This window comes from Aythya fuligula, chromosome Z, assembly GCF_009819795.1.
Source record: "Aythya fuligula isolate bAytFul2 chromosome Z, bAytFul2.pri, whole genome shotgun sequence".
Taxonomy (NCBI): Eukaryota; Metazoa; Chordata; class Aves; order Anseriformes; family Anatidae; genus Aythya; species Aythya fuligula.
In genome coordinates this window covers 74,876,709-74,902,568 of record NC_045593.1, presented here as the reverse complement: position 1 = coordinate 74,902,568, position 25,860 = coordinate 74,876,709, and the positions used below count along the sequence as shown (strand labels likewise).

The 25,860-nt window shown below is 40.3% G+C and overlaps 1 protein-coding gene across 3 annotated transcripts in view; it reads left to right on the top strand.

Moving 5' to 3' along the window:
* The window catches only part of LOC116501227 (A-kinase anchor protein 2-like), a 158,571-nt gene that overhangs the window by 36,092 nt on the left and 96,619 nt on the right, over positions 1-25,860 (top strand). For all 3 annotated transcript variants that reach the window (XM_032206767.1, XM_032206765.1, XM_032206764.1), the window contains one exon: positions 18,576-18,658. In XM_032206767.1, the coding sequence (XP_032062658.1) occupies positions 18,587-18,658 (72 nt within the window). In that variant the 5' untranslated portion in view covers positions 18,576-18,586. The remainder of the gene's footprint in view (positions 1-18,575; positions 18,659-25,860) is intronic.

Sequence of the window (25,860 nt, the reverse complement as noted above, 5' to 3'; positions counted from 1 at the left end):
CATTATGTGCCATTGGCAGCATCTAAGGTGTGATTGCCTTGTCTCATAAAAGGAAGAGAACTGGCACACAAGCAAGGTCTTCCGTTCAGGAAGACCCCTGATCTGGGCAGAACTTCAGTTATCAGATCTGTTTACAGCACTGAGGTCTAGTTTTTGAATACCCAGGAAGGACATTTGCCATAAGAGAAGAGAGCCAGACATATGCTTAAATTCAGTAGTATGAATAGTCACATGTACTTCACTGGATCTGCCCATATCATCCCATTTCATTGAACATCCTTCACAAAGCCCTAGATGGAAACAGCAGAAGAGTTTCACAGATGAGCCATCCTCTAAAGCAAATTCCTTTTTGGAGATGAGTATTGGGCAGTGAGTGAAATATTGTGAAACGTTAAGTGCCTCAGAGAAGCTGACGTAGCTTTACTTACAGGTCTTATTTTTTATTTTCCTTTTCATATAAGAGCTTCTTTTCCAAAAGTTCTGTTTTGCAGAGTTACCTTTCTTAGCCCTTCCCCACATGGCTTGGAAGACAACCATGCATTGTCCCTATGGAGCATGGGCAGCCAAAATAATATTGGACAGGGAAGGAGGCAAAAAATTATGACTGTGTGCTCTTTCATCTGGAGAAGCCTGAGAATATTGGCAGCATTGGAGCAAGGCAAATAGTTCTGATTCACTGGTGAAAATAAACAATCAAAAAAACAAAGCAGGGAATTCTTCCATGCTTAACCCAAACTGAAACTTTCTATGAAAATTTCTGAGTTGGTTAGTTGTTCAAAATCAAAGCCATTACTTTTGTGTCTGTGCCTGTGTGTGTGTCTGTGTGCGTGTGTGTTTTCAAATTCAGAAGTTTCAATCAAAACTGTTGTGTTGGAGGCACTTCAAAACAAACAAACAAACAAACAAAAACAAAAAAAAAAAAAAAAAAAAAAAAACATTTCATTTCTAATACTTTATGAATGTTTTGACATTATCTGAATATTCCCTCCAACCTTTTTTCATCACAAATTGTTAGTGGATTTCAACCCAAATTCATTCTCTCAGAGTTTTTGTTTGTTTCTTTGTATGTTTGTTTGTTTTTTTGAACAAGAGTTTGCTGTTTGGATTCAAGGGGAAAATTCATTTGGCTCTAGCCAGCACAGCACTCCTCACTGAGGGCTGGAAGGCTGACACTACAATTTCAAGTCAACTGTGTGTGATAGAGAAGAGCTGGCCTTGGGCAACAGCTGCATGTTGTCAGTGCTGCTCCTTCCTCTGCTCAGCATGTCCAGCTCTCTGACTTCCCCCGAAAAAACCTAGTCAATACTGAAGTCTATAGGAAAAATGTCATCCAGACAAGAAGGTCGGAACCCAAAACAAACCTTCCCTATCTCACTTCCTCTGTATAAAGTAAGGTAAATTTGAGTCAAGAGGCTGGAGGCAACATAGAGGCAAGAAAATAAGATGTTTGTGCTCGGGGAAAAAATGCCTTGCAAGCTGCCCTGGCCCTCCAGAGAGCGCTCAAAGGTGACAAGCAATCAGAGGAATACTTTCTACAGAGAAAGACATGGCCTTAAAGACAGAAGCTTTTCAAATTTGGACACTACTTAGAGACACTGCTTCACTCTTTAGACACATCACCTGAGTTATTTCCCTCAATTTATCTGTCTTTCTTGTTTTTTAGTTGGAGACACTGTGCATCTTATGATAGCAGTGTGAGCACTAGTTTGTGTTATAATGGCTGTCTCCAGTAAAGCAGTTCTAGTGGCTTCTGCCTGTTCTGGTATGGGTAATTAACACTGAATACAACAGAGTTAAAGAGACAGAGTTGCTAAGACAGAGACAGAGCCCTTAAGGAGAAATTCCGTTACAACAAAATCTATGTGCTTTTGCGAAGAGCAAGCCAACCTTCTCTGCCCACATAAATGCACGTGTCTGTGTGAGTCTTAACACCACTGCAAGATAATTCAAGACTCATGTGCTGATTTGTCATATAATGAGGATAGGTTAGAAAACTGGACCTGGAACAAGCAGGGCACAAAATTCTTTCTATGTGTATACCAAGTGTGTCAGTACTCCCCAAAACAGGTTGTAAATTGGGTGATTTTTCTGTAACTCAACACACTTACATTCCTATTCTGGCTCTGGCAATGGAGGTAGTAAAGACAGACGTGTGCCTAATCACACAAGGCATGACCGACGTTCCCAGCTCCACCGAGCTGAAGACAAGTCAGGCAAGGAGAAGCTGGACCTACAGGTGGAAAGGAGTCCTGTGAGGGAAGGAAAGAGGGGCACTTCAGTCGTAACTGTAGATTTTCTCCTCTCTGCGGGAGACAAAGATTCAACAGGGTGTTTATCTTGTTGATTTATTTGAGAAACATGAGAATGGATGATTGGCATTAACTGCTGAGGTCGTTTACTTGCACAGCTGACAGCATTGCTTAGCAGCTTGGTTTAGGTGTGTCCACAGCAGCAAGGAGCACAATAAATTACAGGTGGACAAAAAGCCAACTTTTTGCAGCACTGATGCTGAATATGGGGTCAGGCCTGCCAAGCATCCCTCAGGGAAGTCTCATCCCGTTTACAAAACAGGGCAAATCAGGGTTTTCCTTTTTGGAAAGTGGCCAATACATCATCTAGTCTGCAATAAGCAAAAAATAAGCAGGAAATCAGTAGACAAAAGTAAACCTGGGAAACATTCTACAAAGCTTGTTTTTCTTTTGTTTTTCTTTTTTTTTCCTTTTTTTTTTTTTTTTTTACAGCCTCTAACAAGATTTTCCTAGGTTGGAACTATCACAGCCCAAACACAGATGTGCTGTCTCTGTAATTCAGAGTAAAGAGGCACATAGACCACAAAGATCAGGAACCAAGCCAAACCCAGACTTCAGTGTTAGGCAAGACATGGATTTTGGACAATGGTGACAGACACTATATGATTTAGAACTGAACCTGCACCCAGGCTTCCCTAGGAAATGGGTGAGCCAGTACCTGTGATTTGGTGTGGACTCATCCAAATTGTTAATCAGGTCCACATCATACCTGCTATTAACCAGATGTGTAGACAAACAAGGAGCATCTCTATATCATTAACTTCAAACAGAGAATACCCCAAGCTGATCTACACAAGTCCATAGACCTAAAGACAAAAAGTCAGCTTCAGCCAGAATAAAAACGATGGCATTCAGGTCTCCAGATGTGAAACTTCCTTACCATTTTCTGTCTGGGTTTAAAACTAATCATTGTTGGGGCAAGATCAGCCCAAGACCTTGTCAGTTTTGTCTTGCAGGCTTCAATCAAAAACTACATTAGCTTTATGCTGGAATCAGCACTGGGCAGAAACATTATAGTCACAAAGAGTAATTCTTACTTGTGCACATGTGTGTCCACATTTGTGTGTTTCCATGTGTGTGTAGACAATCCCCATTTCCTGACACAACAAATGCAGACTTGAGTTTACAGAAAAATATTTGTGTTTAATACTCAACAGTCACTCCTTCTGTCAATATTTATCTTTGGGTTTTTCAGATCTACCTAATCTGAAGGTCCCTGAGAAAATAACTCTTTTTTTGTTTTCAGTACATCACAGGTATCCTAGAAGGTGGCAAGAACAGATCAACCGTGGAAAAGATATGATAACACATATCAAAATGCTGGCCTCAGACCCAGTATCTGATAAAATCTGGTAAAGGTTCAGCTGTGCAGTACTACCCTCTCTGGAAGCAGCAGTTGGAGTTCTGTCTCCACTGCAGTCAATGGGAGTCTTGTTACTGATTTCTTGGGACCAGGATATAAAATAAATCTGTGTGTGCAAATCTTTGCAGGCCTGGATTCTAAAAAAATTACAAGCTAAGGAGCTGCCTACATGGAATGATGTACTACACTACATAAACCATAAATTTAAATCAGTATACTAGTAATAAAAAATACCTGCTTTCCATGGAGAAAAGTTAATTTTTAATGTCTATTCTGCTGTCATGAAGTTCTGAATATGTTGTAAAGTTTCCAGACTTAGAAAAAACAAAACAAAAACAAACAAAAAAAAAAAACAAAAACAAAAACAAAAAAAAACTCCTAATTCTATACATACAGATAGTGTAGTACATTCCTTTCTCCTAGTAAAGAGATCTGAGACCTCAGCCTGGCAATCAAATCTTTATTAAAATAATAACAATAATAATAATAACAACAACAACTTCCAGCATAGCCATAAGGGATAATCTAATGAAGATATGTGGAAAATTTTCCTTGGTGATTGTTTACTTCCTATATCTCTGCATACACAGACTTTTGCCAATTTTGTCAGTTGCTTTTTGTGCAATTTGTTGACCCACCTTCAAGGTTTTGCAGTTACATCCGTGTGTGCCCAGAAGCATGATCAAAATTGCTGAAGATTTTGAACATGCAAATTGTCTAAAGAAACATTAAGGTGACATTTGGATTAGTTATTACTAGGAACATTGCGTGGCTTAATATAAGTTCCTCTTCATTTAGTGTTCCTCTTTCATTTTTATTAGAATCAAATTGTCATTTGTACAGTACATGAATTATTTTATCAATGACACCTTGTGCTGCAAGATATATAGAGTTTCAGTTATACGTGACTGGCAGCTAGCAAAATGGATGGGGAATGAGGGGCTAATGTGTTAGGTGTAGTAGTGTTGCTGGAATAAGTGATTCAAGAGAAGGAGGAGGTTACAGGGTAAATAAGGACATCAGAACTGTTCCCAGAAATTGATTAATCAAAAACTACCAGGATCATGAAGATGACCACATTTGGAATAATGTGTGGTTTCAGGAGACTGTTTTTGGTTTTGGGCAAAATAGTGAAGCCAGTATGTTTACACATACAAGCTTCGACTGAGCAACTGACGTACTGTAAAGCTAGACTCAAGAATCATTACTATGTCAATGACAACTTAATACAGTGAAAGCCCAAGTGCCAGCATCTCACATTAGAACATCTGTGCCTGTGCAACAGACTTGATGAGTTATTTTGCTAAATTACCAACCAATCTAGGCATTTGTGTAATAATCCTCATTAATTCCAGGCAATAAGTGAACTGAATGGAATTGGTCTTCAATATCTGAAGTATGAAAGACACTTTTCTAAAATATGAAAGACAAAGGTGTATGTTATATCTTAATATTTAGTGTGTATTTTAAGACAAGGCAAAGTTAGTATTTAAGTGTATATTGCTTCTCATCATAGGAGTTACTGCCTTATAAGAGTTCTGCAGAATAGGCGTGCAGACTGTGCAGTTATACCACATGAAAGCCATCCATGTGATGTAGCCTTTTTAAGCTCCTGTACCCAGTGCATGAGTATAGCATGGCTAATAATGTTTTCACCCAGCCCCAAATGTTGCTGTATCTTAGCACTTCATGGACATTCATGCAATGAAATGTCACAGCATCCTGTTACGGCAGGGAAGTACCCTATTTACTACTACATGTAAAATGAGGAACTGAGGTGGAAGGAAACAAAGTGGCTGCCTGCAGTGTCAGAGCCCAACCAATTCCTCAGAAACATTTTCCAAGGCTGATATGTCTCTTCACTGTTCCCCAAACGTTCCCAAGCAGGGAGCTCTGCTCCTCAGATACAGGGAGCTCCAGTAAAACCCTCCTGCTCCCAAGGTGGGGACAACTACTGTCCCAAAACCTTTTGCATGTACAAGGACTTCCCCTCTGTCTGGCAATGGTCCAGCAACCAACTCCGGGGTCTGGAAAACATCTGTTGCCCCATCAGTCTGCATCACTGGCATTGGGAGCTGCAGTGTATGCAGCCCAGTTCTTGTTTTATAGCTTGGGCTGTGTTGAGCAGTTTGCTCACTCAGAGCCAAAGAAAGATTATCTGCTACTGCTTTATGGCTGTCTTTGTGCTAGTGCATTGATATGGGATAGAAGAGAAATGCTGCGGTATTGCACAGCAGAAGCGTGACTGCATTAGAGAGACGTCTTCTCTGCTTCCTTGTACAAGCAGTACTCTGACTTCATGCTTTTGTGGAGGGCAGAAAAGCACAAGAACAAAAATGTTGTTTTCCTTTGTTGCTTCTTTTTTTTTTCTTTTCCTTTTCTGTTTTCTGCAATATTCTGGTAACTCATTCTCAACTTATACAGTTTTCCAGAGAAGATTACCCAAGTCACTGACTTCTAGCAAGAGCACACTGACAGAGGCTGGCAGGGCAATCAATATGTCTTAATCCACAGTAGCCAGAGATGTCATTACACAGCTGCCAATACAAAGCAATATCCTATTTTATCAGGATATGGCCTACTTTTTCATTTTATAGACACAATAAAATAACAAATTACAAGTCAGGAACCATTTGGAAAACACTGTTCCACTAAAAAGGAAAGAAAAGAGCCCCTAAGTGAAGATGAAGGGGGAAGGTTTGGTACATCTTTAGTCTCCCCACACTGTTTCACAGCTTCCCCATAGCTGAAGTCATCAAGAGGGAAGGGAAACACAGAAATAAGGAAATGCTAGCCTGCTGTGCGCCCTCCCCAAATGTTTATTTAGAGGGTGAATATGCTTCCCATTATAATTCTAAGCAGAGCTGAGCACCCAACAGCAATTCTCATAGAAATCCAAAAAACAGAACTAAGCTCAGAATCAGGGAAGAGGGATTCATAGTCCTATTCCACTTGAGTTGCACCGAACAAGCCTCTGCTTGTGTTTCCATCTGTTTATTTCCATTGTGTACATAAAACGCCTTAGGCCAGGCACTGTCTCTCAATGGTATTTGCATTGTGCTTGGTGCATGAAATATCTCTGCTCATAAAGCCTATTAGTTTTAAAGTGTAGGCTTTGGGGTAGCACTGAAAAATGCATATGACCATCACTGTTTTCCAAACTTTTTTTTTTTCTGTCTGAATTCAACTATTCACCTCTTTCTGCTAAATATAGGGAAGTAAATTGAGTGCTGATACAAAGATGTGAACATCTCATTGACTTCAATGGCCATTCAGCTTAGCGATATCAGAGCTGTATTAGGCCTTGGGTCCCAAACTGTCTTGTCTGCTTTTGCCATCTGTCTTTCTTTGCTAACCTAATTCCTTATTAAATAGGGCATCTGCAGTGAACGTGAACCTATTCTGCTGATCCTTTCTCAGCAACAAACCTTGCTAGAGGCTAAAATTCCTGAAAGTTATGACTACTTTGACTGCCTATGCTTTTGGATGCCAAGTGATCTTCTTTTAAGGTGGCCTGAAATTCAAATTGTGAAAGTTTGATATTCCAGAGCATTCAACCCCTTTGCAACTATATCTTGGATATTCAGATCTGTTACTAAGCTGCTTAGGAAATCATGACTTGCAGCAGCACAAAATCTATTGTCTGGCCTCCTTAGAGGTCCCTGAACTGGTACTGCTAACCACGGCAGCTCAGGTCTCCGGATGTTAGCTGAGGATGGTGTTATACAGCAGAATAAATAAATAAATAAATCAGTTAAAGTAAATCTCTCTAAGTTAGATAAGGCAGGAAACAACAGATCCAGAAAATGTATTAAAAGGACAAGGCAGAGATATGCTGTAGGTCAGGCTTAGGTATTCCAGCTTTTTTACTGTCAGTCTGGTCCAGCAGGGCATTCATTGTGTTCTTAGGTAGAGTCTTTAACTGAGCTGGTAGATCACTCACTGTTCTTAGAAAGAGAATATGGAAAATCCATAAAACATACCTGAGTAGTTCAATAAAGAAAAGCATGACAGTTATTTTTATCTGTTACATGGTGCAGTTTGTGAAGAGAATTGCACAGCCTGAATAAGGGAAGAAGCAATCATTAACTTAATTTAAACTCAGACTGAAATCACAAATTGAGAGCTGCTGAGGATCAGGTCATTTGGTTGTCATGTAAGAAAAAAAAAAAATGGAAAGAGAGGAAAAAAGAGAGGAAGAAAGAGAGGAAGAGAGGAAGAAAGAGAGGACGAAAGAGAGGAAGAGAGGAAGAGAGGAAGGAAGAGAGGAAGGAAGATAGGAAGAAAGAGAGGAAGAGAGGAAGAGAGGAAGAGAGGAAGGAAGGAAGGAAGGAAGGAAGGAAGGAAGGAAGGAAGGAAGGAAGGAAGGAAGGAAGGAAGGAAGGAAGGAAGGAAGGAAGGAAGGAAGGAAGGAAGGAAGGAAGGAAGGAAGGAAAGAAAAGAAAGAAAGAAAGAAAGAAAGAAAGAAAGAAAGAAAGAAAGAAAGAAAGAAAGAAAGAAAGAAAGAAAGAAAGAAAGAAAGAAAGAAAGAAAGAAAGAAAGAAAGAAAGAAAGAAAGAAAGAAAGAAAGAAAGAAAAGGAAAGAAAGAAAAGGAAAGAAAGAAAGAAAGAGAGAAAGAAAACTCTCATCTTTTCATTATGTCTCTACAATTTCACATTCCAGGCAGGACTTGACATAAAAGCACAGTGATTCTTTCAACCAGAGGCTGCCTAATACTTGCTGAATTTGGAAATATAAGAAATTCACAAAAAATTCAGCTTGCTACATTCCAACCTTAGTTTTGCAAACAGGAAAGGATTGAATGTGCAGCCTGACATTTGGGGGCTTAGTCTTAAACCTTTTGAAATTTCGTGGTCTTCAGTTGATTTTAGAGCTGGAATCTCTCTACAGAACAAGCTGCCTCTTTAAAATGTTACAGTTTAAAATGTTATAAAAGTAATAACTCTGGCACAGAAGCAATCAGTATTCAAGTTACAGGTAATATGAAAGTTAATTCAAGCCGTGATGTAATTTTATGCTCTTTTCATGCTCTATTCCACTGGCATTATGGGCTTATTGTCAAGATGAAAGCTGTGAAAAATGTTTATCGATAGTCTGGTACAGGCTCTGCATTGCTTTTTCTCAACAGGATAGCTAATTCTCCTGGGAAGACATTTAACTCTATCAAAACTCCTCATTTCTTGTGCTTCTTTCTCAAAGGGGGGAATGGAGAGATCGAAGGAAATAAGTCAGGTGGAGCAAGATGGACATACAGTGCAAGAGCTACATTTTTAAGGGAGGTTAGCTAAGTTTTCCTGAGCCTCAGCACTCCTCCAGCTGGGCCCAGGGCTCAGGCTCTGAATTGGGAATGAGAGATCCTTGGCCTGTGTCTGTTTCGGAAGTACAGAGTGAAAACACAATTATTTTTTTTCTCCAGTCATGTTTATTGCTACTGAAGTTTGGTGGGGCTGCCAGACAGAATCCAGGTTTCAGGATGCTTTCCTTACATGAAATCCTAAAGTGTGGGACAATTACAGGAAAAAAAAAAAAAAAAAAAAAAAAAAAAAAAAAAAAAAAAAAAAAGACAGAAAATTACATCCAGTTAGACCATCCCTGTGAGAGCAGGACTCAAAAAGTACTCATGAAACACAGCTTGTCTCATAATGCTCTAAGTATTGGTTGGAAGGTGATTGATGTGGCATCACGCAGCATTGCACACTAACTGTGATCCTTCCTTAAATATTAAGCATTTAAATGTAAAATATAACCCAATGTCATGATACCAGTGTCATATTTTATTTTATTTTATTTTGCTTTCAAAGCACTTTATCTTTTCCTGTATTAGAGAGTCAAGCAATTCCTTATTGAACTTTTTCAAGCATATGGCTTGAATAAGAAACATCTCAGGAGTTTTGACCAGAAAATTATGCCTCTTTTGAATTTTGTGGCTGGAAAATGAAATATTTCACTGCCTATTTTAATTCTGGGGAGGTGATATTTGAGTAACTGAGGAGGATATACCATATCTGGATCTTATGTTTGGTTGGTGATTTGCTTTTTTTGGGAAAACAAATAGTACTTTGAAAGAAAACACTATAATTTTTCCTAATTATATGTCATTTTCTAAAATTTCCAAACATCCACAGTGACCAGAGCCTGATGCATCTTCTCTAATTGAGCCATAACTTACTCTGTAAGTACTCCCTCTGAAATGACTGAAACTGATTACCATGCAGCACAACTAAGTTTAGGTGAAGACAGGTGTCTTTGTCCTTAAGCATCTGGATGTTATTTCTGATCTCATTTTGTTAAAAATCAGATTATTTTAGCCTTGCATAAAGCAGCGATTTTAACTTGACTATAAAGGTACAAACCCTGTTCAGCGCTCAGGATCTCTGCTCACAGACAATAGATCTATATATCAAAATATCTGGCTTGGAAGGATCCACTCTGCTTCCACTGTGATAAGATTACATGGCTTTCCAGCACTGACATGGCTCCTGCCATGATAACAGCAGTCCACCTGCACCTCTTATCTCCCATGAATGTGTCTATGGAAGAGCAAGATATGAATCCGCTGTTGCAGAATTTGCATGATTCTCACTAGCATATATATAGCATAAATACAGGGTTGAGAAGTGTTCCTTCATACTTTACACATCACTCTTTACCAAAACAGAAGAAGACAATAACAAGGCATTAAGTAATCTATCTGCTGTCAAGTAAAACTGGCAGTTTTAACTTTGCAATGAAGGGTTCATACAAAGTTGTCTGATAGAAAAGTTGCACATTACTTCAAAGCAACCGACAGTAGAATCTTAACTCAAAAGAAGAATCTGAACTCCCAAAGAAAAACTAGCGATCAAACATTAGGACAATCCAGACAGTCTGGGCTAGGTCTACCTCACTGCAGTTTGACCCTTAACTACTATCTAGTCAGGCAGATGAGCCCACCCTTGTTCTGCTCGGGGATCTTGCTATTGCCTTGTGAAAGTCTAAAGTAGTCCTTCAAGGGCTTTTGCTGCAAAACCACCTTGTTTTATTTGTTTAACTTCCATGTCATCTGCAAAAATCTTGCACCATGGCTTTTTTAGCAGAGTGGAAGGGAGCTTTTCAGAACAAGTTATATCTGATTATTTCTAAATCCACCAGGGTGTATGTCAGAATTGTGTTCAGTCAGAGTGTGTGTAGTCCAACCACTTCTAATACGCCTTCAGGGAACCTGCCACTTTTGCCACACCTTCAGTTGCAAAGCAGATCCAAAATGTCACACAGAAGGAGATCATGAGTTGTGAGAGGAATATTGACAGTGATAAGTTCTCTTACATGCACTCTATTACCTGCAGCCAAATGTCAGCAGAGTATGACTGTCCCTCCTCCAAAGTAATGCAATCTGACACATGTAAGGATTTACCCTGTTGAGTTACACAGGTTGCTTTGCAAGAGGAAGACCGGACAATCATAATTGGAAGAGTCATCTAAAGATACAGTTTATATAAAAAGGGGGATCACTTTCCTCCCATCCCCACCACCTGCACTACAAATGCTTTGCCACTTTTTCTAGGGATATTTTCTATTGCAGGGAAATGTTTCATCTGCTCCTAGACGTCATTAGAGAGGGAGATATGTTTGACTGGATAGAATCCCCTTTTGACAGTAGTGGAAGCATCCACGGCATCTTCTGGACATGCATGTAGCACTCCTGATTGTTGGTGCATGTGGCTCAGGTATCAAAGGTGCTGTGAAGATATGTGTCATCACTTCAGCATGGGAAGCCAGATTAGAGTAACAGAGACAGTTGATAAATTTGCAGCTAAATGCATTGAATGCAGATCTTGCATTTCTCTCTGTTGGCTCTGTTGAGAGGGTAAGAAGCTCTTCTTTGTGATATTTACACATGTGCATTTCTCAGAGTCAGGAAAACCTTTAGGCAGATGCAGTGAAATGAGCACTACGAGCAATTTGTCTCCCTCACTGCAATACAGACGTGCACTTCCAGCACTGTTTGTGTAACTGATGGCTTTTCTTTCTCCCAGTAGCTTAGCATGTTTATCAGTAGCAGATTATCTTTCCAATTCATTTGCTCTTGCTGCCTGCATTGCATCAATAGTGCTAGAAGTTCTCTTGGATCCAATTTCTCTCTGCAATTGAGCTTAAGATGTCATGATTAAAAAGAATTTGCATGAGTCACTTGTGCTTCCCTTTATAGCATTCAGGGAGCTCCCTGCTATTTCTGAACCCTTGTGCAAGGCAATGAACTCGTTGTTTTGCTGAACAGCGTCCACATGCAAGAACTAACACCAGACAAAGCTAGGAGGATATCTGCTCTCTTAATCATAGGACATCACCCTTTTTACCAAGCATTTCCAAATAAGAGAATGTACTCCAAGACAAATTATTATGAGTAGGAGAAACCAAATTACCAGTTTTTGCCTTCTTTCTGCCTCCCAATTCATGTCAGAGTTCTAGCTTATTTCCTGCAGACATTTTTTTCTTCTAAAAGCTTCAGTGTTTCTCTCTCAATTTCATCATAAGCTGTTCACTGTGAACAAGAACGCTGAGACTGGGAGCAATTTTCTAAACAACACTGCAATCTTATTCTCCTAGAATAGCTTTAACCCTAGGTCTGGTCTATACTTAAGGTTTCATTGCAAAAAAATATATATATATATATGTAGATTATGGCTGTGAGTGATTTATGCTTACTTTGTAGAAGAAATGGTGAAGTCTCTAGTACACTGGCAGCTCTTTTATGTGACTACTTCCAACTGTTGGAAGAGTTTTGCCCACTGTAAAGAAAACTGAAATAAATACATGCACAATACAAACACATATTAGTTTAGTCAGTTCATGTTAGCAATGGGTTTGTTACTGTTGATCACCAGAAATTATGTTGGTACACAGAAATTCCTGGTTAAAACAAATAAGGAACAAAGTTTGTGTAAAGTGTTGCATGATTTCATAACAAATGGCTTAGACTATAGCTGTCATGACTTCCCATACAACTGAAGTATGCTTAGCCACTCTGGAATATTGCTAGCCTGGGCTAGTTCAAACCACTCCTGACAGCCTGGAAGGGATCTGATACATCCTACTGGTGAAGATCTGTGATGGCTTTGACTACTCCACCTGTAACTACAAATGGAAACGTTTTGGGGATTCCCAAAATGGCACCATAACACCTGCAACTAAAGTGTGCATATAAGATTTCTACTGAGTCTCTGATATCCATTCTTTGTAAAGATGCAGCACAGTGCTCCTGGTGTGGTCATGACCCAGCCAGCACCCTCTGAGGAGTGATACCAGGCAAGACTACTTTCTAATGGTACACAAAGAGGTGTGATTTCCCTCACATTAACCTTACAAGAGAGGTTTCTGCCATATTTGTTTATTTGTATATAAGTCCAAAATACATCAGACAATAAAAGCTGGGGTTGAGGGGAGAGAAAAAGAAAAGAAGGAAAAAAAAAAAAAAAAAAGCATAAAAGCATCCTCTGGAAGAAAAATAAGCAAATCAGCAAAAGAAATTATGCCATTAGCTCTACAATCTGTTCATCCATCTCAGTGAATAATGCCACTATCAGATGCAGAAAAATAGATTAAATCTTAAGACAATTGCTACCAGAGAGAGACAGCCACATCACAAGGGATATGGCATCAACAGCAATCTCTATAATAGTTTGGCTCAGAGTGAAGATTCTATGTAAACTGAGACTAAAATATTTTCTTAACACTTAGAGATGAACCTTCAAGGGCATATTTTCTTTACTATGTTTCCTTTCCCTAAAGGGTAAGAAAGCTTACTTACTACTGTTTCAAAATATAGCAAGGATGAGATTCCTAAACACAGCATATGTTAAAGAAAACTAACTGCAAAAGACAGATAAATGAGCAGTTTTCTTTTCCACTTGAATTATATCTTAGCCTTCATGTTCATGAGAGACCTCTCCCATTCTGGAACTCTGTGAAGCCATCAAGCCATTTTGTGGTTCAATAAATAAATATCAGAACTCCTGCAGAAAGATCTTTTTCCCTAGATGGTCTCTGAGATTTTTTTCTCTCTCCATTTTTTTTTCTCAGTGACCTTTTGTTATTCACTACTATAACTGTAGTTTGTAGTTTAACATGGCATCTGTCTGCTGGCTTAGATGGACATTGCCAAGATAGCAACATGAGGACATAATTTAGTTTTAGTTTTTAATGACAAGTTGAATATAGCTGAAAGAAGGCAGACAGAGAAACAACAGGAATCCCTGTGGTTCAAGTAAAGTGAAAACAGTTGTTCTAATGAATCCCACCCCTCGCCTCTTCAAGACCAAACAGGCCAGTTTAGTGGTGATCTGGGATTTATGTGGTTGGAGCTGGCCTGCTTTCTTCCAGTCTGGCAAGGGCAGGGCACACTCTGGTGAGCAGCAGACTGTAGTAGAGCTGAGACGGCAGTACCCTTCAGGAGCTGAAGTCCAAACCAGGAGCAGTAAAAATTCTTTTGGTACATGTATGCAACTTTCCTTGGCACTGAAAGAGACTGAACGTGCTCCTACAAATAACCTGGCTCTGCTCCCACAAATAACCTGAAGAGGATAATACATGCTAGACAGCTACGGCTGTTTTGCAAGTGAACATTGACTAAGCGCTAACCTTTCATAGCAGGCATAAATGAATATAACATATGAAATGAAGGAGGCTTGATTTAGTATGATTCAGTCACTGCAGGTGTTTTCCTGGTGAATACTCATAAGTGCTTTATCTACTTTTTCCTTTGAGGAGACAAATCCTCTTCTTAAATAAGTTCCCTGATTAGCTGCTCTTACGCGGCAACCTATCTCTTCATAATCTGCACCAACTGCTGGTTGGTTTATTTTGCAAGAAGATGTAGGATGCCAGGCTGTAGATGGATACAGCCTGCCCCTGAGCTAGCAGTCTAATGGGACAGGGCTGGAGGTTGCCTCCTACCAGTTTAAAGACACAGCAGTGGAGTCTATGCCCTGAAAGCATAACACAGAGCATTCAGGTGCTAGAACAAACAGTAAAATTAAGACTTTCAATTTGTGGTTTCTGCTTTTGTTTTTGTTTTGGATTAGGAATTTTTATTTATTTGTTTATTTATTTACTTTTATGGACTCATAAATATTTTCTAAGTAGGTTGTGTACCCTTCTAGAAATGTCACATTTTGGTAGTTGAATTGCATTTTAAGGTTTCTTTTCTTTCTCCAGACTACTTCTGTAGGAGTAGAGCTGAAACCTAAAGATGTTGACAGACTGAGGCAGACTTAAGCAAGCCCCCTTGAGTTGAGTGTACTGCCCCAGGGCTCAGCTAACCAAGGGAGACTGCTTCCCCTATGGTCACAGGGCTGGCCATGAAGAACTGTAATTAAAAAAAAAAAAAAAAAAAAAAAAAAAAAAACTGCTACATTCTCCATTTGCTTCTTAGGAGCATTGAGTACACAATAGTTTTCCAGATCTCTTAGAAATACTTCCTATTTTGTCTACATTCTTCACTCCCACTGCCAACCTCATCACCAGGAGATGGTGGAATCTTGAACTTGATCATCACCCTCCTGTCTTGACAACATTTGCTGCTTTCTCTCCTGGCTTATGCTGACAGTCCAGCCCACATTCTTTCTCAGTAGCTGTCCCTTGATTTCTCTCCCAAGTTTGCATGGTTTTGTCTCTTAAGGAAAAAGACTGTTAGCTCAGCTTCATTCCTGTCCTATTGTCCAGTCCTCTTCATTGTTAAATTCCTGTCATCCATCAAACCCTATTCACATCTGAAATCAACAGCAAATAAAAGGAAACAAATAACTCAGCACAGTGTTACACAGAACTGGAGCTAGCATGCACAGAGATGGATGAAAAGCCATTGAGCCCCAAATAGTGCTGATGGAGCTGCCTTGCAGCTGTTCTGGTTGAGTTACTCCATCTTTGCTGTGCAGACGATGAGAGATGTAAAACTTTAGCTCTGCTAATGGCAGCATGAACAGGTACTCTGTGAAGTCATTACAACACGTCAAAGGATGCTTAGGATTTTTCTTTAATCCAGGGATGATTACCAAATTGCTCTGTTTTTCATGCAGACTGAGACACAGGTCTACACTATGGCCCATCACCAAATACAGAGTATAAATGTGAAGTCTACTGATGCTTACCGTATTTGGAAGTCTGTGAGATTTGTGGGAAATCTATCATTTTCTTATGTGTGTTAGTTTCTAGAACTTGGACTTTCATTACTTTTTTTTTCTTCTCCTGGTTAAGTACATGTATTACTGGTGTGATGCTCTCTTTTTAATCTTTCATGTGTTGCCATAACAATGGATCATATCAGTGGACAATTAAGTCCATTCCAGCACCTACCAAGGGTTATGCAGAATGTTAGTCATGGCATAGGTGTGAAATTAGACAGTACACATACCCATTTAGCACACAGATCACCAGACGGTCCTTTATTTTGTGTGCATAGGCTGCGTCTACATTAGCATTTTAGCTGAGAACAGTGTCAAGCTTTTCAGTGAATTCTTCCCTTTTCCTCAAATATACTTATGACTGGTTCAAAAGGGAAGTGATTCACACAGTGTGATGATAGTGTTGAGTCACAGGAGAGAGTGCTTTTGGAGGAAATTGAATCAGAAAAGTCTTCTCCAGGGACACATGAAATACTACTCTACAAACCCTAGTGGAAACACAAATATTCGAATCAAGCATTAGTCCTTCAGGAACTGTGGTAACATTCAGTCCAGGGAATCAGACTAAATCTAGTCTGACATCCAATCTTGGAAATATTTGCAGAATAGATCTAGAGACTGCAGCACACACTGGCCCCATGTTCTGATCCATACACCTACTGCACAATTAGTTGATAATGAAAAAATGGCAATAAGGACATTTAGGATATTTGCAATAATGCATTCATCTGTGTAAGGACAAAATGCTGAAGGTCCAGTATTTCCAAATATACTGCAGAAAAGGACTTACAGGGAACTGAACAGTAAGAGATTGTTTTGTGATGTGTTAAAAAAGGGCACACAACTCTGCTTTACATCTCCACTTGTATAGCAGGAGTATACAGCTATCAGCAGAGAATGAGTTCCACCATGTTAAAATGCTCTATGGACATATAAGAAGGAGGATCCTTTTGGCCTGAGATTAGCCCAGTCTGCACAGCATGGACAAGGCTATCAAAGTGAGCTGGAAATGAATAAATAAAGAGAAAAAAATAAAAAATAAAAAAGTGCAGTAGATACCTTTCCAGCAGCACCACTTCCAAAGCAGCAGTGCTGCAGGGGCATCACAGCAGAGATGAATGCTAAGGAGGGATGAAACCTGTGATAAAGTAGGTTGGACCACTGGCTTTGTGGAGTTCTCCAGAATGCTGAGATCACAACAAGAAAAAAATAATCTCCCTGTCTCATTATTACACACTTTCACACATTTAAATTCAGTCTTTAAACCCAGCTAGAGGCCACCTGTTGGCTCGGTGAGCCATACAGACACCACAGCTCAGCATGTGGGAAGGGAAGGGCTCAGGTCCAAAGAACCTTTGCTGAAATAATTTAAAATCACCTACAGTATTTTAGCACATAAGTTGCACTGACATTTTTTATTATCTTCCCCCAGAGGAAAAGATGTCTCTTTGTGGCTGCCACAAACAGAGAAGCCCTCCAGCCAATATTGTTAGAAAGAAAGACCAGGCATGTGGTCACTGTGTACGTATAACCAAAGGTCATATAACAACTGTATCTCAGGCTATAGCATTGTCCGTGTGTGCTGCTGATTGCTGGACCAACAGAAAAGCAAAGGGCAACACTGATGCAAAGCTTATTTTGCATAAGTAATCACAATACAACTGAGGAGTGTATAAAACCACCAGTGGTTTTTAGAGAGACGCTGAAGATTACAGAGTGAAGAAACAGAGGAGGGCAGGAATATCTGTGTGTTAACCAATGACTGCAGAGGCATTTGAAGCTGTGTTATTGCTTGGGAAGTATTTCAAATTTAGACAGTGCATACAGTGCTATGGTAGCACAAGGAGCATTGTTCACATATGTTCAGCATGAAGGTGTTCATTCAACAGTGATACTGGAGATGATGTATAAATCCTTATATATCCTTACTCTGTACAGAGGAGAATCTGTATCCCCAGTAATTTTATTTCATGATTTAGTGAGCATCAAGCTATTTAACCTGACTTTAGTCCACCATGACTTATTGTAGTTACTGACACTGTTGTGGAAAACCCAAAAGCTATTAAGCAGCAGTCTGTGGCTACCTTTGCTTAACCAAGCTTGTCTCTAAGGTGAAATCTGCAGATACATTCCTAACTTCCTCTTCAGGCCTTAAGCTTGATGTAGAAATAAAATTGCAGAGGTTCCTCTTCCAGATGAGACTCACAGGCTGCCCACCCCATGGCCTGCAAGCTGTGTCTGCAACCTCATCTGATTAGTGGTGGATACTTCCTGGGTGACAATCTAATGATGTTCACTAACACAATGATCTGTTAGGTTCCTAGACACTCTTAGTTGTTCCTTTCTTCAGGATACACAGAAAGGCTGGAAAATCCTCTGACTTCACCATGGGATGGGATGGGATGGGATGGGATGGGATGGGATGGGATGGGATGGGATGGGATGGGATGGGATGGGGTGGGATGGGATGGGGTGGGATGGGATGGGATGGGATGGGATGGATTGAGTACAGGCACACCTGGAGCATGGCTACACAGGTGAGTGCAGAACAACCAGTCACGTCTGTCAGGGCTCCCAGGGGGTGTGAGAGCAAGACCTGGCAGGCAGGGCTGTCCTACCACACCCTCAGGGAGCAGGGAGCAGGCTGGCAACAGAGCACTGCTGGTAGAAATGGTCACAAAGCAAAGCAAACTCTCAGATGTGCACATTGTTCTGTGGGAAATAAAATGTCTTTGGTTTCATAGGAGCAAGAGGAATGGACATGCCGCCGAGCAACCCGCAGGGACTGTGCTCCTGTGAAAGCCCTGAAGCTGAGGAGAGGGCAGGGGTAAGTTGCCTCACACTAAATCTCTTGGGGAAGCACAGGCATCCATGCTGTGCTCAGACAAAACATTTGTGACATCTGGCACTTGGTGGCATGGGCCACATCTTCCACTGAAGGGGATTGTCATGTTGGGAGCACTTCACAGAGCAGAGCCTGTCAGTGTAAACTGTATTCCCCTTGCTGCTACTGGGTCGTTTCCATAGTATCTGAAAGTTTGGTGTCCTGGAAACCTGCATACAAGCAACTTGTCAGCACATGGAGGGCAAATGCCTGAAAAATGCACACACAGAGAGGCTGTCCTTACCTAGAAGCCTACTGTGGTCTGGTGACACATGGAAACAAGTGGTTTTGGTGGGAAAGGTGTGATGAGGCTATTTCTTTTGCTTTGTTATTCTCAGCAAGATTGCATTCAGATCATGTATTTTTAAAGAAGCAGATGAATTTCTAAGGAAAATATTGGGAGTAGAAAGGGAGTGAATGAGCAATGTGCATTCTTACAGGGCCAAGATGTCCATCTTCAGGGCTGCTGGCAGAGCTGAGCATGAAGCACATGCAGTTAAAGACAAAAACAGCTAAAAACTGTTCATCAATTTGTTATCATAAACTGGATTTTTATGTTAGGAATCAAACTTGGATACACATGGTCCATATTAATTCCTACATTTACTTTCACCTTTTACATTTCTTTAAATTAGACTAGAGTAATAATCAGGAATTCCATATGCTATTAAACTGAATAAATGTTCTTAACAATTTAGAATAGACTATAGAGCACAATATTTGTTCTCTTTTGAGCACAATATTTGTCCCTATTTATTCTCTTGGCTGTCAAACACAACTAGCAAATTTAAGGTTAGCTATATACAGAGTGGCAAACCAGTATGTCATGACAGGTACCAGTCCGTGAGAATCCACCTTTCTTTAGGCAAATAACTTACCACACAAGCAATAAAAGTAAGGTTCAAACTGATAATTCAAAGCAGTCAAAATGAAACTTTCATGTTTTATTAAATCAGATATGTAAATCATTCCGACTGCGGTTGGAGCATGGACTTGCATGGGTGTTCCCAGATATGTTGTACTAGTGACTGCCAGTGCTTTCCTCAGTGCAATATTGCTTCATGGCAGCTTGAGCATGGCAAGCAGAAGCTGTACAACGTGCTGGGACATCTCTGAGCTAGGTTTGAGTCAGCCCCTAATGTTCTCTGGCTGAAGCTAAGGTCATATTTAAGTAAAAGGAGGAAAAAAGTTCAATGACTTTGGAATGCAATTTGTTTTAATAACATAGTGCTTCCAGTGCTGGGGAGTATATAACAACATCTGACTTTGCATTGATTTCTTCTTAGTTTTAGAAAAGAGGTCACAATTTTTAATAAAGGCCTCCCGCTGCAGGAGGAGGCTTAGTAGCGGAAGTTTGCAGGAGGGAGGCTGACTCAGTCGTACTGGTGGTGCAGAGTGAGCAGAATCTGCAAAATGCTAGCACAAGAAAGTCAATAAAGACCATGAGAGCATCCCCACCAGCATGGAAGAAAATGAATTTAGTCGTAGCAAAAGCTGAAGCACCAAAACTTTCATCAATGACTTGCTAACAATTTGTGGAAGGGATAAGCTTGATTTTTGAGGCAAAGACTATATAGAGCACGTGGATAGAAACTTATCTTCCAAGCCTGAAATTGCTGAGAGAGAAAACCCCCGGACAATTATCCTTCCTATTGTTAGTCAGTCAAACAGGCAGTGATATTTTCATGTAAGAAAAGTATCAATTTTAGGTTAACCCTGAAAAGAGTCTATGCAGATCTAGTTGCAATATTTTTTTATGATACCAAGAGAAAATAGATTCTTGGTTAATAAAAAACAGCAAGCAGAAATCAGTACTTCTTTGTTACTTTCTAATATTTACTTACTCCACATGGAGACCCAGGCCATCACAAAGTTCACTTCAACAGACTACTAACAAGTAATGTAGGTCCTGACTGCACTCTTGACTGCATGGTTCAAGTCAATAGTAACAGCATAGGTTTCAATAAAGCATAGAAAACTCTTGTAGATACCTTGTAGATAATGACGTTCATCACAGGTGAGGGCATGATATGGGTCTCAAAAGAGGATAAACAATAAACAAATGTTACACTTGATGCTAGTCATGTTGCAAAGTAATACTCTTTATTACAAGGAAGGGAAAATATGTTCCTTCCAAAGAGGCACTGCTCATAGTGTGCTCAGACCCAGCCAAGATGGGCCTGCCATTGAACAATACAATGCTTATGAATGATCTTGGGGCTCCCAATGTTTCTAATGTTTCTTCCTTTTTTTTTTTTTTTTTTTTTCTTTTAAATGGCAAAATTCTGCTTCTTTGTTGTTGTGCCTAAAACACATCCTTGTTATGCTTGCAGCTCTTTTGGAGTTGAGAATACCATGTACTGTATTACAGAGCCTTTCTTGTAGCTCTTATTCAAAAAACAATAATAATTAAAAAAAAAATGTACATGTGTAGGAGTAGCATAAAATGCAGCTGTTTTTTCTTTATTTTTCCACCGTCATTACTGCAGAGTGGTAGGAAGGAAGATGAGACATGTATACACCATTTGACTTCTCTACAACATTGTCATACAGGAGTTTGGGAGGCTGTCTTTGTGAACACCTCCTAATTTCAACAAAACTTTTATGATTATTAGGCAGGGTTAGGTGTATGTTGAAAGAATTTGTCATGCAGTAAAATGGATTCTGCTATTTTGCTGGAGTGTTTTATCAGAGATAGAGAACCTCAAGTTGCTCTTTCATTAGTTTTATGAAAGATTTTATCACCAAAGAACCTAAGTGAGTCTAGAAAACTCTGGAAAGATTAATTAATTTTGCTGGGCAACAGCTTAAAAAAAAATCAAAACAAAAAAGTCCAAACTTATCAAGGGTACAACTCCTTCCCCTCAGCCTCCCTTTAATCCTCCTGCCATAGAAGTACCATGGCCTCAGATTTTGCAGATAACTGAAAATGGCAGAGGCTTTGATATTTTTGGCACTGGAGAGCAGTTTAACAGGAGCCTGTGAGGTGTTCTTTCTGCATGGTATATCTGTCTGAAGCTTGTGAGGCCAAAGAACAAAAACCCTTGGTCATCTTTGTAAACCTGTATGGTCCTATATCCCCCACCCTGAGCCCTCAGTTAAAGATGTATCTTGCTGCCATTCCAAGCACAGGGGTGTGCTGCTGAAATTCAGAGGTGCTCATGTCATAAAAATCAAGGGACAGGCCAGTTCAAAGGAATAAAATCATCTTCTTTCTGGGGATGAAGGTTTCCCCAGTTGGCTCCTGCCAACCCTGGTTGTCACAGGCCAGGTTCCTGCCTGGACTTCAGGCTGAGTAACGGAGAGGAGGATCCCTCTGAGTTACTGAGCTATGCATACAAGCACACAGCTAGGAGTTCACTTGCAGTTATTGTCTTTACTAATTGCACTTGACTACATCTTCATATCATGACCAAAGCAGGCAGCACTGGTCAGGGAAGCCAAGGGACTGTCACTCATTCCAAGAGATCCCAGCCATTACGTTTGACCTCTGGCATTGTAATTTTATTCATGCAGCTCTGCCTGGAAGCTGTCAGAGACAGGTAACAACACCATCACACTGTGGCAGCTGCATGAAACCTGCCCACTGAGCTTCATTCCCAGCGACAAATAAGATTGCCTTCTCAAGCAGTATTTGAGTCAGACAACAAAATGCATAGCACTTTCATAGTGCAGAGCAAGACTTCCACACAGAACATCATGTATTTTTAGTTAACAGGCCCATAATCAGCTCATCTTATACATCTCATTACAGTTTCATTTTGCGTGATTTCACTTCAGATGACTGCAAAATGACACAAAGTTATGACCCCAGCTTAGTGCAGGGACAGTAACTCCTTCAGCCCAGCCACGGGTTTAGTCACTGGGCTCCTTTCCTTGCTAAGTCAAGCACAGATCTTTAGGATACTTTGATTTGAGGTGTGGAGAGGAAATCTTCTTTGAACATTATCCAATTCTTTAAGATTTTCTAAAGACCTACAGGTGGGCTTGGTTTTCCCATTGATGATTTCCAGAGGTGTCACCCAACCAGAGGAGCAAGCATCCAGCCTCTGACATGGGTAGGGCATCATAAACTTCTGGAAAAGGCAGCTTAACTGATGAAGGCTTGGTCATTAGCATGCAAAACTCACAAGATTAAAAAATGTAAAGAATTCACAGAAGCACTTGTTAATGCAGTAGCAGCATAAAAGAGGGAACATTAGGAGTGTAGCAAGAAATCCTTGCAGCTTTTATACATGATAGGGATTTCAGTCCATGGAGGCTGGTAGGCTTCCCCATGTGGGAGTAAAAACAAAGGCAGAAGGATTTCTCTTCTCCATAATTGTCAGAACACACCTATGACAACAGTGCAGGAAAAGATGACATGACAAAATGTGCATTTCTGCACTAATTAGTGTTTAGAGCTGGCATAAGCTCATAAGTTGGCTTTGCCTGGTTATTAAGTATATGGGGTTTAAGAGTGTTGACTGTTTTCTGAGGCCATTACTTGTGCACTGAAAAAGCCAGAAGCATTTCATATAAGAGCAAGAAAAAATTAATTGGTATTATTTTTAATAGTTACAGAAATTGTTTTAATTGTTTTTGTGTAATATTATTAGTCAACTTCTGACTCCCTTTTTCTTTGCTTGTGCAAATGTTTTGTGTAATGTCACTTTTCTGCTCATCATACTTTCTGGCACAAGACCACTTCAGTTCCTCAGTCCTTCCAAAATCCACCTGTCTCTCCACATGCTTATCACAAGGGTCTGCTTTGCTATGGCTGCAACCTCTTAAAACCCAGACTCATCTCCTTATTTCTACTTTTTACATAAATCCATTCAGTATTTTTTTAAAAAAGTCTGTTTTGTCTGCTGTTTTTATGGTCTGTCTCTCAAAAGCCTCTGATAAGCTTCCCCCTATATTTTGTCTCTGCTGCAAATCCCAGATCCCCACCTGGCTTAATTTCTGCTAGCCTTTTCCCATTTGCTGCCACTTTTACTTCAATCTAGCCTCTTGTGTCTGCCACTGTTGCTTATCTCCCCTTTTGGACTTTTTCCTGGGGTGACTCTGGCCCAGTTTTCCCTACAGGGGCAAATGTCTCTACTTGTCAACGCTCATTGTTGTTTACATTTTGATAACATCTGCTGGCCAGATAAGAAATCATTATGTTGAATAAGATAAACCTACTAAAGGAAAGTCTGTCTCTAGTCCAGGTCTCAGTAAACACTTTGGGTCCATATAAGAGCTGTGGCATTAAAAACTGCCAGTTCTCTCTACTCCTCTGCAGTTTTGGTAATTAATGGCAACAGCCTATTTCTCCGTTATCTCTGTTTGCACAACTGGAATTTATGGCTGCATTTGTAACTCAGCCCTTGCAAATACTGAGAAGTTGAAGACTCAGTGAAATACACTGTGTTTGGGTATTTATGCAGAGATATTTAAACATTTCTGCACTGTATATTTTGTGAATGGGCTATACAAATAATTTTACTAACTCCACAGAACTGGCTTTTAACTATAGAGTCTAATGTCTTTAAGCTGCTGCAGGACAACACGGCTTTATTCTCTGTAGACAACTTTATTCTTTGTCTTGTCATTTTTATTGTTCTAGTGGTAGTGAATAAAACCCTGCATCTGTTCCTCAGAAAGGACTTAATCCAAAGCTCACTGAATGCGGTGGAAGAGCCTCCACTGGGCTTCAGATCAAGATCTTTAGCTCACAAACAAATGCCCTTTGTTAGGATATGCTATTCAAGTACAGTATAGAAAAGTTACAGAGGTTCCCTATTTCTAAAACAATAATTGCTCTCTAAATATTTTTTGCTAATCCTGTTTAGCTGGAGGAACAATAAGCAACAGTACATAACCATTGAAATATTGTGGTTTGTGATTAAGTTGCCCCAGCAGTTGATATAATGTTGAGCATGTTTTGCTGGGGTAAGAAGCAGCGCTGTATTTATATGGCTCTTCCTGTGCATGCAGTAATTCAGAAAATCCATAGAGACACACTCCCTACCCCTGAGGATGTTCAGGCTCAACCAGGCAAGCTGGACAAGCTGGACATCCTTCAGGACTGCCTTGTGTTGGTGTTATTGATGAAGCAGGCTTGAAAGAGGGATTTATAGAATAAAGAGGGATAGCACTGAATGGGATTTTTTCTGCACTGTGGAAAAGGAGCAGGATGAAAGGGTTTCTTACTCCACAGTAGGGAAAAGAAACGGGGCTATTGTGGAAGAGGGCACAAAGGGACTAAGACAAGGCGGGAGTAATCAAAGCAGAGACATTAGCTGGGGAAACGCTGTGAAGGGCTTTAAGTGGAGCTATACAGCCCAGGATTTGCAATGACTGCATTTTCTGCAAGCAGGAGGGACAGCCATAAGTCAGTTATGCAGCAGCATCCCCATCAGCTGCAACAAAGCCCTTTCTTCCTTACAACATTGCAGGTACTGGGTATTTCCATGGATCTCTTGTGACAGGGAGCTAGCAGTCCCCATTGACTGGAGCAGACACGATGCCAGGGAAATGTAGCTGCCTCCACAGCTGCAGAACAGAGCCACCTTTCACGTGGGTGTGGATTATGCAGGCTCTTACTACTGGGTATTACTCCTGTGACAGCACTGCTCGCGGTAAAAGCACTACACTGTGTGGTAGGTGCTGGCAGGGCTACTACACACGCAGTTTGTAAGCCTGCGATGACTAAAGCAGTTTGCGGAGCCAATACTACAACATTACTCACTCCAGGAGTCGCACTGAAGTCAATGAGATTACTCACATAGCTAGCTGCCGATAGAGATCTTGCCAAGCTGTTTTACCACACAATAAATGTGAGCAAATGAGCCTGTTAGTCAGCTGAATAACTTCAGAAAATAATTTTTAAGTTCGTATTACGTTAGTGCTTCGACTCCCCAGCCACAGCTGAGGTCCCGTTATGTGCTGAGAACATCCAGCAGCAGGCAGTCCCTGTCCATCCATTCATCCACCCATATGGGCAAATAAGGGACAGTGACCCGCCTCAGTCACATCCCAGGTTACCAGCAATGCCAGGAACAAAACAGGGATCTCTAGTCAGTTCCCTGCCTCTGTAACACTCAGTATTTCATCCCTGTGCTGAATATAAAGCATTTGTGAATGTGACCTCTAGATTTCCCACAGCTCCTCTGCTAACT